Here is a 15549-nt window from a genome sequence, read left to right on the forward strand (position 1 = left end):
AGCTCAAAACATGGCCATAGGATAAAACTAAAATCGAGGTTAAAGAAACAATATAAAAGTAAATCAGAGCAGACATTTATAGGGAGGAAATAATATTTTTATTGAATGGCCTACAGCGGCAGGGCTATTCAGGAATGGGAAAATGCCACACTGAAGGAAATGAACAAATAATAGGCAGCTTGGTTTGAAGGACCAAATACTTGGTATTCATAAATTTTCTCAAGATCATAAAATCTTTTCACAGAAAAGAGAGGCCATTATTCCTTTACATGCTAAGCCTAAGTCTGGGTTCTATATAGACTGAGGGAAAAGCAGAATTGAGCAATTACATGGTGAATTTGAGTAGTGAAGGCAATCTATTAGGATAATTCTTGTGAAAAATATTTTTGTGTCACTTTTTTGATATAAACTATCCTTATATTTGTCTCAGCTTTAGATGGTCTGAGCAGACCAGGGGTGTTTACTTTTTCTTATAGTCTGGTAAAACCTTAGAATAATGGATTTTTTATAAATCTTAATTGAAGGAAATGATAAATTTCAATTAAACATCAGTGACAATAGAGAAATAATTCCTGCCCCTCCCCTCCTCCAGTTTACGGACCTCTTAAAGGGCTATGGATCCCAGATTAAGAAACCTCAATTTAGGTTTTATTTGTATGAAGCTAAGTCATTAATGGACTAATAACACTATTCAATCCAATCATCTTAATGTTAGCTATAAGTTTCTTCAGGGCAATACATTTCCATCAATGGGAAAATAAAACATCAGCAAACTGACATGGCTGGCTAGGCTGAGCCAAGTTCCAATCCAGTTGTTGCCATTTTGTTTTGAGACAGCAGATCCTTACACAGTTAAAGTGAAGCATTGTCATGATTAGCAATAACACTGAAAAGTTTTTGGTGTAAAAAAGCTTTCTACAACATGGATCTGACCCACCTCATTTATCAAATTCACTTGGCAATTCATTGGTGTCAGTTCCTCTTGGGCAGGTATAACTAGGAACGACAACACAAAAAAACCTTCATTTTTTCCCCAGTGGAAATATTTAAAGAAAGAAAACACATACAAAACCTAGGGGGAAAGAAAGCACGAGGTTTTAGCTAATTACGGATTAAATTCAAACAAGATAGTCTTATCCAAAAGTGATTTTTCTGGGGAACAGGATAGGAAGAGGGTATTGACATATATAATTTCAATGTTATAGGAAAATCCTAGTATAGACACTTATCCATGCAGATCAACAATTAGCAAAGTCTTATTGAATTTTCTGGGAGCATTGGGAGATTAAATGACTTGTTCATGGTCATACAGTTGGTATGTGCAGAGGCAGAATTTGTCTTTAACTTATGGTCTTAGAGAGTTACCTAGAGCTCAGAGAAATCAAATGACTTTCCATGGGTTCAACCAGTACATTTCAGAGGTATGGATTGAGCACCTTTAGATTATCCAACTTGTCTTTCATACATTCTACTTCTTCCCTGATCCTTTATGTCACATAAAAGGCCTTGAATTTCATTTCATCCATGTTGGTTTTTCCTAGGAGTGAAGATACTGTAGCCTATATTTTAGAAAATGGAAAAACACAACTCTTTTTTCCACCTATGATTTTTCAATTTAAATGTGCATGGAGAAACATATCCCCTTGCAAGTATCTCAGCAACAAGATTTTCTACTTGCAAATGGAATTTTTAAAAATTGCTAATTTGATATATAGGTAGAATGCCAGTTCCTAACAAATATGTCTCTTTTCCCACTGTTTTGAGAATACTTCAGTAACCCTCTTTGATAGGGGTCAGAAAACAATGCAGAAAAGAAATGAATTGAAATTAATAAAGCAGAAGTCTGAAAGGTCTGGAGTTCAGCTTGGGAGGACACCTAATTAGCAGGACTGAAGGTCTGGGTGATGTTTAGGGTATCAACAAAAGATTCAGGTTATCCTCACAACATTTTCATTGCTTTTCAGATAAAAATCCCTAAGATAGGGAAAACGAACTCTATGCATCACTACTTTACTGGGTAGTGAAGTCAAAGATTAAGAGAAACTAATGAGCTGATCTAGCAAAGGAATACCTCAGTGGTGCTGACGTGGCAACCCTATGCTCTTGGTCATTAGCAAGTTGGTTAGAATATGCTACTGTACTTACTTGTAGGCAGCCAATTGCTTTTGAAAAATGTCCTTCAGGCACCCTTTTGAACACAGTGGGATAGATCCCTAATGTTCCATAAAAGTCAGGAAAGTGAGAAGGGGGTAAAGCATTGACACTTGCTTTATGTGGTAGTAAAAGTGGTGAAGAAAATATTGTTGCATAATCCATGTGACATTATTGCAATGAATGAATAAATGAATAAATAAATACATATGCTACTCTGAATGTTTATATATTCACTAACAGGAGTTTTAAAAATTGGGACATAGTCCTGTGAGAGATGATCTTTCAGAAGTTAAGCGTCCTCAGGGGATCAATGGTTCTTGTTAATAGTTCTTGATGTTGCTTTCAAAACCCTCCCCCAATTCAGACCCTGTTTTTAAGTACTTAGCAGAAAGAATAGCCCTGCCCCCAACCTGAACTGCTTGCCCTTGAAAAGTTTCTCGACTTTTCTTGTCTCTGGGCAAAGTTGTGTCTCTGTGAATAGATTGTACCCCCTGAAAGCCCAGCCAATGGGATAAGGGGAAGGGGGTTAGGGAGGAAGAGCTCATGTTAGGGTGTAAATAAGCCTTGATTTCTGTACCAAACTCGTACTCTTCTGGCCAGCAATGGTGACCAGGGGCGGTACCCTTTCTCATGAGAAAACAATAAACTCCTTTCTACTTTCAAGGTATCTAAGTCTTTGCTTTTATTTTTGAGGACGTGGTCTTTCTCCCACACAGTCCCATTTTGAAACAAGCAATCATCTGGCATTCTACTGTATCATACATAGACCACTATATTATTTCCCTGTCATTGTTTAGTTATTGTTTTGTATGATTATGCATTCATTGTCAGTGGCACTGGGCAAAATATTGTCAAAGGGTTTGTTAGATGCTCAACTAAATAGCCATGGCCTGTGTTCCCTAGGAACCTCTAAAACGGAGTGGTCAAGGTCAATGTTATCATCCATGAGCATGCTGAACAATAAGTTATGCCAGTAATGCATGAACACTATTAAAAAAAAATATTTAGCACCATTTCCATGTATCCATGGATAACAAGGCAGGGAAATTGATGTCAGAAACTGTGGGGAAGGGAGATGAGAATGAATTTGCTTGTTGCCACTTAGAAGGAATAGAGGAGACTTTAGAAGCATACCTGGTTCTTCAATTGAGGTTCTAAGCTCTGATCAAGAAGAGAGTGCAGTTTCATGAGCTCCCCCTCACACCGGGGTAGAAATTAGTATGTTCAAGGAGTAGATAATCATGCGTGTTATCTAATCTTTCAAATTGTCAGGAGACCTGAATCATAATCCTTGCTAAGACATTTAAAGCTCTGTGGCTATGGATAAGTCAGCACCTTTCAGCAATTTTCATCATCTCAGTTTCCTCCCCTATAAAGCAGAAATAATACCTCACGAGGTTGTTACAAGCAAAGCATTTGACAAATATTAAATGTCATATAAATACAAGTTGTTTTTGTTATTATTATTTTTCCACATTGTCTTCGTTGTCATCATTGTTTTTGTCACTATCATCATTGACAACATAAAATAGACCAGGGATGAAGTAATTAGCTATTTCAATATCTCTGGCTTTGCATTTTATGGTTAATTTATGGAATTATTGTTATTTTGGCTCTCTTCATCTCTTTCAATTATTAGCAAGTGTAGGGAAAGCACTGGATGTGATTTTTCTATATTAAAGGATCATAGATTTTGTACTGGAAGAGATAATAAAGGTCATTTAGTTTAAACTCCTCATGTTCTATGTAAAGTACATAAGTCCACAAAAGTGAAATGTCTTGCCCAAGGCCCATGGGGCATAGAGATGAGTTTCAAACTCAGGTCCTCTTTGCAAATCCAGAACATTTTTTCACACTCCCACACTGCCTCCCATGCTGCCAATCACATTCCAGTTCCTATATGACATCATGAATATGAAGTATAGTCATAAGAGTCTCCAGGAATGCTCACATGTCGTCTATTCACTTAGCACCAACAAAATGTGGCCTAATGGGATAATTTGTCTCCCATGTGACTTAATGCCCTAGTTAGCTAAGTGATAGTATGACTTCTACCCATTGTTCCTGGTTATGACTTCTGGGCCAAACTGAACCATCTCATTCCTCCTTTGCACGATAGAACCCAGAGATAACTGCTGCCTCTACTAATACGGATCATACACCTACATCCTTACATTGTGGCTTAATTGTATGTAGAGTGCAGACTTCTTGGAGGTAGAAATTATGCTTCATTTATTTTTGTTTTCACTCAATTCTTGACATGGTGTCCTGGTTTAGTAGAGAAAAAGCTCTTGATTACTATCAAAGTTTTGGATGCTAATCCGTTGTTTATCACGTCAACCTTGGCTACTAGTTGGCTATGTGATCGTGGACTAGTTATCAAACCTCTCTGGAAAATGAGTTTACGAATCCTAACTAGGCCAAATGAGATAAAGTATGTGAAAGTGCTTTTAAAATTATAAAGCCTTCTACAAATTATAAGAGATCACAAGGCAACGTTTATATATGATAAGTATTTAATAAGCATTTGTCAAATTAAATAAAATTTCATGGCCATTATCAAGCCCAAAGCTCAACCTCCACTCTTTTTTTCCTCAACAGAGAAGGCACAACACAAACATATACCCACCCATTCTAGTGTCTAAATTTCAAACCCTCAGTATCCATAAACATCACTGATGTTTTACTTTTGGTCTTGCTACTATCATTACTTGGCACATAAAAATTGTTTAACAAATATTTTTTCACTCGCTCACTCATTCAATCATTCATTCACTAATATCCTAAATATTTGCCTCCTCTTTGAGCTCTGTAAACTCTTTTTTTCTTATGCTTCTTCCCCCTAAAATATGGCTTCTGTCTGGTTTTTCTATCAGCAGGGTCTTCTTTGGGGATTTAAACTCAAAATTGGAAATTTTCTCTATTGCTTAAAGTACTCAACAGACTCAACTACTCCTCTGCTGTCTCTATAGCCCTCCACAGTTTTCATTTGATTTCTTGAAACATAGGTCTGTAAAACAGTACTTTAAAAAGCCCAGTGTCTTTTAAATGGAACTATTTAACAAAGCTTTTTAAAGCCAATCATTCTGGCCTTCACTGAATGGAGAACAATAAGCAGAGCCCAAGCCCCTGTGGCTCATTATTTAGGTTTTGATGGTTTGAGTGTAAATAGCAATTGTTTTCTATTCTGGCCAGAAACTCTTATGGTCTTCCCCTCTCAGACTGATATCTTTGGGATAGTAAATTGGGCCATCTTTTGTCTCAAATCTTACCTAGTACTTAGTCATTGAATGGGAGTAGCCTCAGAAAAACTGAGTCCTGGAAGAGACCTTAATTTAGGAGGGCCAAGGTCACCCACTGCATCCTAGGCCATCTTCTGGACTCTGACTCCAGAAGAGAGGGTGAGTCTGATGACTTTGCACAGCTCTGCCTCACTCAAATCCAGTTTCATGAGCAAGTCAAGACATCACTCTCATGATGTCCTTGGTCCTCTTTGAGAACAGACGGACAACAACAATTATTTTTTTTTCTGGTAGACATAGAGATTCTTCATTAGTGTGAAATGGCCCAAGTCCTGAGCTCCATTGCCTGCAAATCTTGGAGTCTAAACCTCAAGAAACCCAGGTATGGCAGCTTGTGCTTCCTGGCTACTTTGGTTATACTAAGAAGGTTATACTAAAAATTCCTTTTTTAATTTAGAAATTTATATTAATTAATTAATTACTTGATAATTTATATTAATTAGTAATTGATTAATATTAGGAATTTATGAACTGGACCTTGCTAACCTGTGTTAGCCTGTGCTTTGACTCCTACGTGGAAAATAGACCCTCTCCTTTCCCATCTCAGGATAGAAAGGACCCTGGGTTAAAACCCCTGCTCTACCATAATATAAGTAAAAATCAGGCAGATTCAAGTATGTAGCTCCCGATATTGGTGGTAGTTTACATAACAAGAAAAGACAGAAGGGTGTAGAGGAAAAAGTATTGTTTCTGGAGTTATGGGACCTGTGTTAAAATAATCTAACACTTACTACTAGCATGCCATTAAGGAAAGGTTGCATAAACTCCCTGGCCTCAGTTTCCTTATAATAAAGGGATAGCCTCTGAGGTTCCTTCCAGCTCTAAATTTATGCTACTATGGACTTTTAAGCCCTTGATAGTTGTGATTTTTTGCACTCCTAATTTTCCTGCCCTAGGATCACAGAGGACAGTGAATCTTCCTTAGTTCCTCCTTACCACTGAAAAAAAGGTGATATTACTTTCTAGAATGATCAACCCTGACACCCCCAGATCTGGTAGGTATGAGCCTGTAGGTATGGTAACATGGTAGCAGATCTAGTGTCCTATCTTAGACTCAGGTGATATTTTCATCCCTTCCCCTAAAAGCCCTGCTTTTTAGCTAAAGCTACTGCCTAGCAATGAATTGTGATCCCTGCTATTGTTGTGTAATATTCTTCCTAAAAATTTCATTTAGCAAGATTTGGCTTTTCTGACTAGGCCAACAAAAGCAAGCACAGAGAGGATTATGAATTATTACTGAATTATATTGATTCTTTGAAATGTTGGCTAAGATTTAAAAGGAGGCAGAAAAATCAAACATTTGTAGAGGATTCTGTCTTATGGTATCAGGGCAACAGGTTTAGAGAACTTTCCTGAAAAGATATATACTTAACATAAAAATAACTCCTCCTATACTAAAAGCAATCTCTTTCTCTCCCCCTTCTTTTTCTTTCTTTGTTTCTTCCTCTTTTCATCTCCATGAATAAAATTCTCTCTCTCTCTCTCACTAGAAAATGAGGATTTTTATAGGCTTGGAGCACACTGAAGAAGAGCTAAGAAATACTGATGAAGAAATATTTACTTAACCACAGAGATTCCAAATAAAATATCACAAGTTCTTGAAAACCCATCAGGGAAGCCATATGGTCATACACTATGAGCAGGATTGAAATTCTGGAACCTTCATTTTAATCCCTGCCTTGCCACTTATAAAGAGTACTGAATTAATTTTAGTCACTTTCAAAAAGGAAGCCCAGGCAAAAGAAATAGAAATGATTATAGGTATTGAAGAAGTTATAGAAGTAAAGGTTAAAGCACAATGAAAAAAGGAAACTCTAAGGGGTAACTTCAATACTGTCTTCTCGTATGCCATGGGGGCAGAGGAGGAACACGAGTTGTTATTCATGTTACAGAGTACTGAACAAGAAAAAGAGGTCTTTTCACCAAAACAGGAGAGATTTTCACTGGCCATGAGGAAGAACATCTATAATGTGGAAAAACACTGAAACAAGCTAGGGAGGGTGACTTTATCTTTGAGATAGTAGTCAATTTTCTATCCTAGATGCTTTAGACTTTCACCTGCCTAAATATAGGGCACTGGACTAGATGACTCCTCAAAGTCCCTTCTAGTTCCATGATTCTACATTCAGTATCTGTGAGTCCAGCCTTTTTTCAATCAACAATATTTATTGACTGTCAACTACGGGCTCAGTATCATACCAGATGCAATGGTAAGTAGATAAATGTGAAATGATTCCTGATTCAAAGAGTTCATCATCCTGTTGAGAAGAAAACGCTAATACACATTAGCATTTCATTTGGACAATGGTAACTGATGACAGAGAGAAGGCAGAGCTGGTCAATTGTTATTTTATTTCTGCTTTCTCTGTGAAGGACAACACTGGAAATGACGGCACAAAAATAATTAACAAGAAGTTGATATGAAAGATTAGGAAATAATAATTATCTAACCTGGATGAATTCCGTTCACTAGATCCAGATGAGCTACAACCTTGAGTCCTGAAAAACAAACAAACAAAAAACCAAATCCAAACTTGGCAGGTGTGATTACTGAACTACCATTAGTGCAATTGGAAACATCATTGGGATAAGTGAGGTAAATGTTCTTCCAATTTTCAAAAAAGGAAAGAGAAGACTCTTCAATCTACAGGCTTTCATTCCAGGGACAATTCTAGAATAGATCATTAAAGAGATGGTTAGTTAACATCTAGAAAGGGAAATAGTCATTACAAAGAGGAAGCATGACTTCATCAAGAATCTCTGATTCTAGGGGCAGCTAGGTGGTGCAGTGGATAGAGCACTGGCCCTGGAGTCAGGAGGACCTGAGTTCAAATCTGGCCTCAGACACATAACATTCACTAGTTGTGTGACTCTGGGCAAGTCACTTAACTCCAATTGCCTCACAAAAAAAACAAACCAAAACAAGAATCTCTAATTCTAGTCCAGAGACATGGCAGCCCACAATGCCAGCAGCAGGTTTGTTAGGAATTTGCTCTCAGTGGTTGCTCAGAGCAGCATGGAGGGTACAGGCTGCCACTTCTCTCTTCTGGAGCTCCAGCATGTCCTGAGCCATGGTTGCCCTCTGGCAGTGGAGAAATGGTCCTGGGCACCAGAGGGCCCCTTAGAAGAAGACCTGGAAAAAGATGTCAGGTTTTATGAGAAGAACCCAGACTCCCATGATTTTGATGAAGCCCCGTCAGAGACCTCTGGAACATGAGAGTTGTGTTCTTCTTTGGCATCTCTGTGGCCATTGTCCTGAGTTCTACCTTTCTGGCCTCTCTCCCTGACTACAAGATGAAGGAGTGGGCTCAGAGGGAGGCAGAGCTACAGATGAAGCTAAGGGAGGCCCAGAGTCTTCCCCTTATGAATTCCAACTATTTTGATCCCAGCAAAATTATTTTACCTGATGATGAGGACTGGTAAACCCCAGCTATGAATAAAGTGATTCTAATTCTGTGTTTAAAAATAAACAACAACAAAACTCTCTAATTCTAGACTTTAATTCTAGAATTTCTTTTTGTGAGAGGATAGCTAAACAAGTGAATCAGGGGAAATGTGTTTATGGCTTAATAAGATTTTCGCAAAGATTTTTATAAAGTATATAATGTTATTCTTTGCTGAGAAGACGGAGTGAGTGCTATGATTTAGACAACTATCTATTCAGATAGGTTAAGAACTGGATGTATATCCTGACTCAAAGAGTGGTTATTGATGGTAAGTTAACCTGGAAGGAGGGCAGAGATGATTCTTGGGAGGAGAGACTAGACTTTTTTGTTAGGCCCTGGAGGGCAGAATTTGGAGCTATGGGAGGAAGTGGTAAGATGTCAAGAAGTACCCCAGGGACTTCTGCTTGACAGTATGCTGTTTAATATTTTTATCATGAGTTAGCTGCAAGCTCATGAGTCAGCACTGTGATGCAGCAGTCAAAAAAATTAATGTCATCTTTGTGGTTGTTGTTGAGTCATTTCAGTCACACTTGACTCTCTGTGACCTCATTTGGGATTAAGCCACATAAAGAGAGGTGATGGTCGGACATCATCTCGAATATCGTCTTCAGTTCTGAGTACCATGATTAAAGAATCACTTTAATAAACTGGAGAGTGGTCAGAAGAGGGCAACCAGAATGGGAAAGGGCTTTTAGTCCCCATCACATGATGAGCAATTGAAAGAAATGTGTCTGCTTAGTTTGAAGATGAGAACACTCAGGGGGATGGGCAGAGATGATGCTTGGGAGGAGAGACTAGACTTTTTTGTTAGGCCCTGGAGGGCAGAATTCGGAGCTATGGGAGGAAGTGGTAAGATGTCAAGAAAAACTTCCTAATAATTTGAGCTGTCCAAATGTGGAATGAGCTTCCAAGGACTAGTGGGTTTCTCTTCCATAGAGGTCTTTGAGCAGAGAATGGACAACCATTTATCAGGTATGTCATATTTGGAATTCCTCTTGTAGGTGGGTTATACTATATGACTAGAGAATTTCCTTCCAATTCTCAAATTCTGTGATTCTCTGAGAAATAGGAGTGCTAAATGATGCAGTACAGGCTACTTGGGATCACAGATTTAGAGCTATGAGGGAACTCTGAAGCCATGCTATGGAGGAGGAAATTGAAGCCCAGTGAGGTTAAGTGACTTACCCAAAGTCACATATGTCATAAGCATCAGAAATAGAATTTGAATCTAGGTCCTCTAACTACAGGGGCAGTGCTCTTTTCATCCTACCACATCTCCTCAGAACTCAGAGAAGGGGTAGATACAACAAAGTCTGAAGTAGCCAAGAACAGTTTTAATAAGTAGGTTAACCTTGAAGGATAGGAAGATTCAGATAAACAGAGAAATAGAGGATGTTCTTATACCCCCCTATTTGTTTCCTACGGTAGTCCAAAATCACATTAACTTTTTTGGCTGGCCACATCACGTTGTTGGAAAGAAAAACAATAAAAATACATGGAGATAGCAATGGGTATGTTGTGTTAAAAGATGATTTTTTTTTTCTTAGATTGAATTAGGTGGCATCAGGGCTGGCTAGCAATTAGGCTATTAAAGTAAATCATCTGTGAATTGATGTGATTATAGTATTTGCTGGTAATTGGAACAGAGAATAAGGGATGAATATGAAGGACACTTAAAATGAAAAAAAAACAACAATGCCATAATTTAATGTTTGACTAGATACGGGGTCTTAATGAAGCTTCAATAGAAATCTCAAGGGAGAATATAACTGTCTTACAATATTTGAAGGGTTGTGATCTAGAAGAGGGAATAGACCGATTCTATGTAGTATCAGCAATAAGAACCAACGATTGGACGTTACAGGGAGGCAGATTTCACTTCCCTAGAAAGAAGACTTTTCTTACAACTAGAGTTTCCTTAAAGAGGTAATGAGTGCCTTGTCAGTAGAAATGTTCAGCATGTGGATCACAGATTTGGGGTTAGAAAGGGCTTAAGTGTCATTTAGACAAATATATAGAGTGGATTGATATGGTGCATGCAGAGATAATCTCTAAGTTCCCTGCACCTAAGACTATGATTATCTATCTATCTATCTATCTATCATCTGTCTGTCTAGCTACCTAATTTGTGACTGTCTTAAGGGGCATTCTCTCCTCCCACCCTTCATGCCTTTCTTTTCCTCCTTCTTACATGTCCTGACACTGTAGTACCCTACTCAAATAATACTGGAGCCATAGGACCAAGAGATATAGGACCAAGTTGGAGGCAGTGGTGGTGTTAGGAACATTGAGGTGAGGCAATCCCCAGAAAAGAAGCATCCTCTGTGTCCTTGGGCTGGGAAATACTGGGAATTGTTAATAACAATCAGGAGAGAAGAGGAGCTTCTATGACATCCTGGCTATGACTGAAGATATATAGAAAACATACAGATATCAGCAAGTGCTTATATTTAAATTATTTGGAAATATTTATGAGTGCTAGTTTTATTTCCGTTAACTGAAGCTTTGACAAAATGATGGTGGTAACTAAATTTGATTAGGAAATTTAAAAAAAAAACAACTTTATGATAATTGCATGGTCTATGATGTTGCATATTTTGATTCATGCCCTACATTGCTTAGTAGGTTATTTCCAAAATTGTAACCAAGGTACTATTAACATTTTGTATGTATATATGGTTTTTCTTCCAAGGATCATAAAACACTTTATAGCTAACATCTCATTAATCTTTGCAAGAAAGGAAGAATTATCTCTAGTTTGCAATGGGGGACACCAAGATAGAAGCTAAGGTCAATGGGAAAGGTATGAAGAGAGACGGGTCTCTAAAATCTATGTCCTCCTAAATACAACCTAAGGAAAAACTATCTAAGTCCCATACAACAATGTATATACAATGTCTTATTTCCCCTCAGATGTAAAACTCCTTAAAGTCTCAGCTGTCTTATTTCATAGCACTTGCATAGCATTTGCATACCATATTAATATTAATATAAATAAATGTTGCCAGTTGTATAAGGACCACATAGGTAGTATAGGTTGGTGTCGGTGCTGCTGGGTTCTGGGTAGCAAGAGAAATGACAGAGGCCTCCAGCTAGCCAGAAGCTTACAAGTAAGTTGGGAAGCTACTACATATGCATGCCTAAAGAGATAGAATAGTGCAAAGGAGGATAGCCTAAAATGACTTGAGCCACATAGTGTATTTACAAAGAGTTTTTATTTATTGGAAATTAGAAGACATGGTTCAAGTATCAACTGTCCCACCAATTAGCCATGTGATTTTAGGAAACTTACTTACCCATTCTGAGTCTGTTTCCTTATCTATAAAATGAGAAGATTGGACTAAACAAATTCTAAGGTTGCTTCTCTTTCTGATGCTATGATTTTGTAAGGTGAGATCAATCATTATGACCCGAAATAGTCTAGTGGAGCTTACGCTAGCTCTGGAAGGAAGGGTAAAAATTAGATTAAGTGGAGAGAACATGGAGAGCGGGAGGAGAACTGAACAGAGGCAAAAACAGGGATGGAAGGAAGACTGTACCTAAAAGGTGTTTTAAAAAATCATCTTGTGATTAACCTGATAAGTGCTTATAGTTCTGGAAGGTTAAGCACAATCAGAAGAGCTTGCAAAATTATTCTACTAGTATGACTGATAATGTATTAACAATAAAGCCTCTACCTGCATAATAGGACTTTCAATGACAGCAACAGACAAATGAAGAGAGATAGCAATAGACTAGATTTCCACCTTTTAGAAGAAATCCATATTGTATAAAACAAAATTATCATGTTGTAAACTGATTTGACCTGAAATAGATCAAGTTATGATGACATGACCACTGGGCAAACCAGTTCTCGTTCACACATCTGTGTACCTTTCAGGCTTCATAGAAGTCTTGAAACAAATTTCAGGAAATAAACTGGCATTGATATTATTTGGTCATTTTTCACTTAAGTCTTACTCTTCATGACCCCATTTAGCGTTTTCTTGAGAAAGATGCTGGAGTGGTTTGCCAATTCCTTCTTTAGCTCATTTTATAGATGAGGAAACTGAGACAAACAGGGTTAAGTGACTTGCCTAGGGTCACACAGCTACTAAGTGTCTGAGGCCATATTTAAACTCAGGAAGATTAGTCTTCCTGAATGCAGGTCCAGCACTTTATCTAATGTGCTGCCTAGCTGCCCTTCCTACAAACTATAAAATAAACCAATAGGAGCATATTAACCTTCTCCTACTCCCCGTAGTTCCATGGGAAAATTCGGTTCCCACTTGAAAATGAATTTCCTTGTCTCAAATTCCCTAAGGTGCCAGGTGGGGGTCCATGATGCAGGAGCAAAATCCAGGATCCTTTAAGAGGTTGAGGGGCTATGCATGTTGCATCCTGGGCTCCTTTACCTTTTCCACTTCCTCTCTGAATACCTAGGCATAGAGTAAGGAATGTGGGGAAAGTTCGCCAAATTAGGATTCTTCTATGGGAGAATTTTAGGATTCTGTTCCTTAAGCTGAGGTTTGGAGATAACATGGCCATTTTCTCCCAGCTAAGAAACCGAGGTGATTGACAGTGGTAAATAGCAGAGAGCCCTCAAAGTGCCCAGGATATGCAGAATACAGTTTCAGAGATTGTGAAATCAGACAGTCTGTGCTCTCAAAGAGTTTACAATCTAACAGGAAGACCTAGTGCTGATGAGAAAGAAGTACTCTATTTGAGGTTGATTCTCAACTCAGTAAATACCTCCCTGCCCCTTATCTCTATATTCTAGGCATTTTGAGGGCTTACTTCCCCCAAGAAGCTTATATTCTAGTGAATTGTTTAATTAAATGGCATGTTTAAAAATTCTGAATTCTAAATCTGTTTTTAAAAAGAGGTATTTCTTAAGAAAGGTTTTTTTTCCATTGAATGAGCATTTATATGAAAGACTAACCTTTAATTACCTTTTTATTTAGCTAGAACTTGCTCAGTAGAATGGAAGGTATATCAGTTCATTTTGTTCTTGAGCAATTTTATCTTTTGTTGATATTAAGAAGGCCCAGAAAGAGGATCATTATTACAAAGAAAATTGCATAATGCCATTGCCAATGTTCAAGCATTGAAATGGAAACTAATGTTAGGTTTTTTTGACTATGATATTGAAGCACATACCTTTGAACAAGAAAAAATAATTCCTCTAGGCTCTTAAATCATTAACTGTGGACATCTTTTTCTTTCTTTCTTGTTTCTCTGTTTTGATTTTATTTTATCTTCTTTGTGGTAGAAAAAAAGACACAGGCAGGTTTGAGAATGGTTTTATAAAAAGCCCCCAAATGACAATTGATTAATTTTGTTCTCCTTAATGTACTGTATACTATAATATAAATTCAGATACCTAAATGAAAAGAAGACCTATTGTCTTAAATCTTTATTTTCCTGGGATTCTATACTGGAATCACTGTTAAAACCTTAACTGCCTCTACTTCCTTGTTCTCTTGTTCCGCACCGGCCAAGCAAGCCTTCTTCTTTGTATTTTACCTGTGTTTTCTTTTCCTTTTTCCAATCTCAAAACTTCATTCTGGTTGTTCTTTATTCCTGAAATGAAGCTGTTTGTTACCTCTCTCTCTCTCTCTCTCTCTCTCATCATTATCATTCAGATCCATCATCTTCAGCCTCCCTGTTCAGCCATGCCCTGTGATCTGCTCCCTTTCCATAACCAAATCATAACACTTTATTATTTTATATTCTTACTTTCATCCTACCTACTCTGAACATGTGATTTAACTACTTAGGAAATAGGATGGAGCAGAGGAAAGGCCACTGGAGTTGGAGTCAGAGGGCCTAGGTTCAGAATCTAGCGTTATCTGTATGACTTTGAGTAACTCATTTAACCACTCTGAGCTTCAGTTCCCTCATTTTTAAAATGAAGAGGTTGAACCTAGATAATCTTCAATGTCCTTATCAATTCTGAAACTATGTTCCTATAATCCTAAGGATTAAGCATTTATTTTTTAATCATATTTTTTCTGACTATATGTAAAGACAATTTTTAATATTCATTTTTAAAAATTTTGAGTTCAAATTATTTCCCTCCCTCCCTCACCACCCCTTCCTTAAGATGGTAAGCGATTTGATGTAGGTTGTGTATGTGTAAACATGTAAAACACATTTTCGTATTAGTCAGATCGTGAAAAAAATAATAGGCTAAGAGAAAAGAAATTAAAAAAAACCCCAAAGAAATAGAAAATAATATGCTTTGATCTCCATTCAGACTCCATCAGTTCTTTTTCTGGATGTGTATAACATTTTCTATCAGGAGCCCTCTGGAATTCAACAAGCATTTATTAAACATTTACTATGTGCTAGGCCATATGTTAAGCACTGGGAAAACAAAGAAAGGCAAAAACCTGGTCCCTGCCCTGGAGGAGCTCACATCCTAATGGGGGAGCTTAAATGTATGAACAATCTAGATATAGATTAAATAGAAGGTAATCACAGATGGCATGCACTAGCCAGTTTTTTGCTATTTTTGACTACCATTTTTAGTCTTTAGCTATAAGATATGCATAGTATGTGTATATTACACATTCATATAATGCATGATAAATTTAATGTTGGCTCTCTTGCCCCTCTTTTATATTATAAGGCATTACAGAAAAGGTACTGCTATATTACTTATT

At 37.5% G+C, this 15549-nt stretch overlaps 1 protein-coding gene across 1 annotated transcript; it reads left to right on the forward strand.

Annotated features, from left to right (window-relative positions):
• The first annotated feature begins 8419 nt into the window (after positions 1-8419).
• On the forward strand, positions 8420-8879 carry LOC110217509 (NADH dehydrogenase [ubiquinone] 1 beta subcomplex subunit 11, mitochondrial). Its single transcript, XM_020999929.1, is given in 3 exon segments — positions 8420-8531; positions 8534-8644; positions 8647-8879. Coding segments are annotated over 3 exon segments (456 nt in total).
• Positions 8880-15549: the final 6670 nt, after the last annotated feature.

The sequence above is a fragment of the Phascolarctos cinereus genome, unplaced genomic scaffold, assembly GCF_003287225.1.
Source record: "Phascolarctos cinereus isolate Bilbo 61053 unplaced genomic scaffold, phaCin_HiC Scaffold_726;HRSCAF=1367, whole genome shotgun sequence".
NCBI classification, from domain to species: domain Eukaryota; kingdom Metazoa; phylum Chordata; class Mammalia; order Diprotodontia; family Phascolarctidae; genus Phascolarctos; species Phascolarctos cinereus.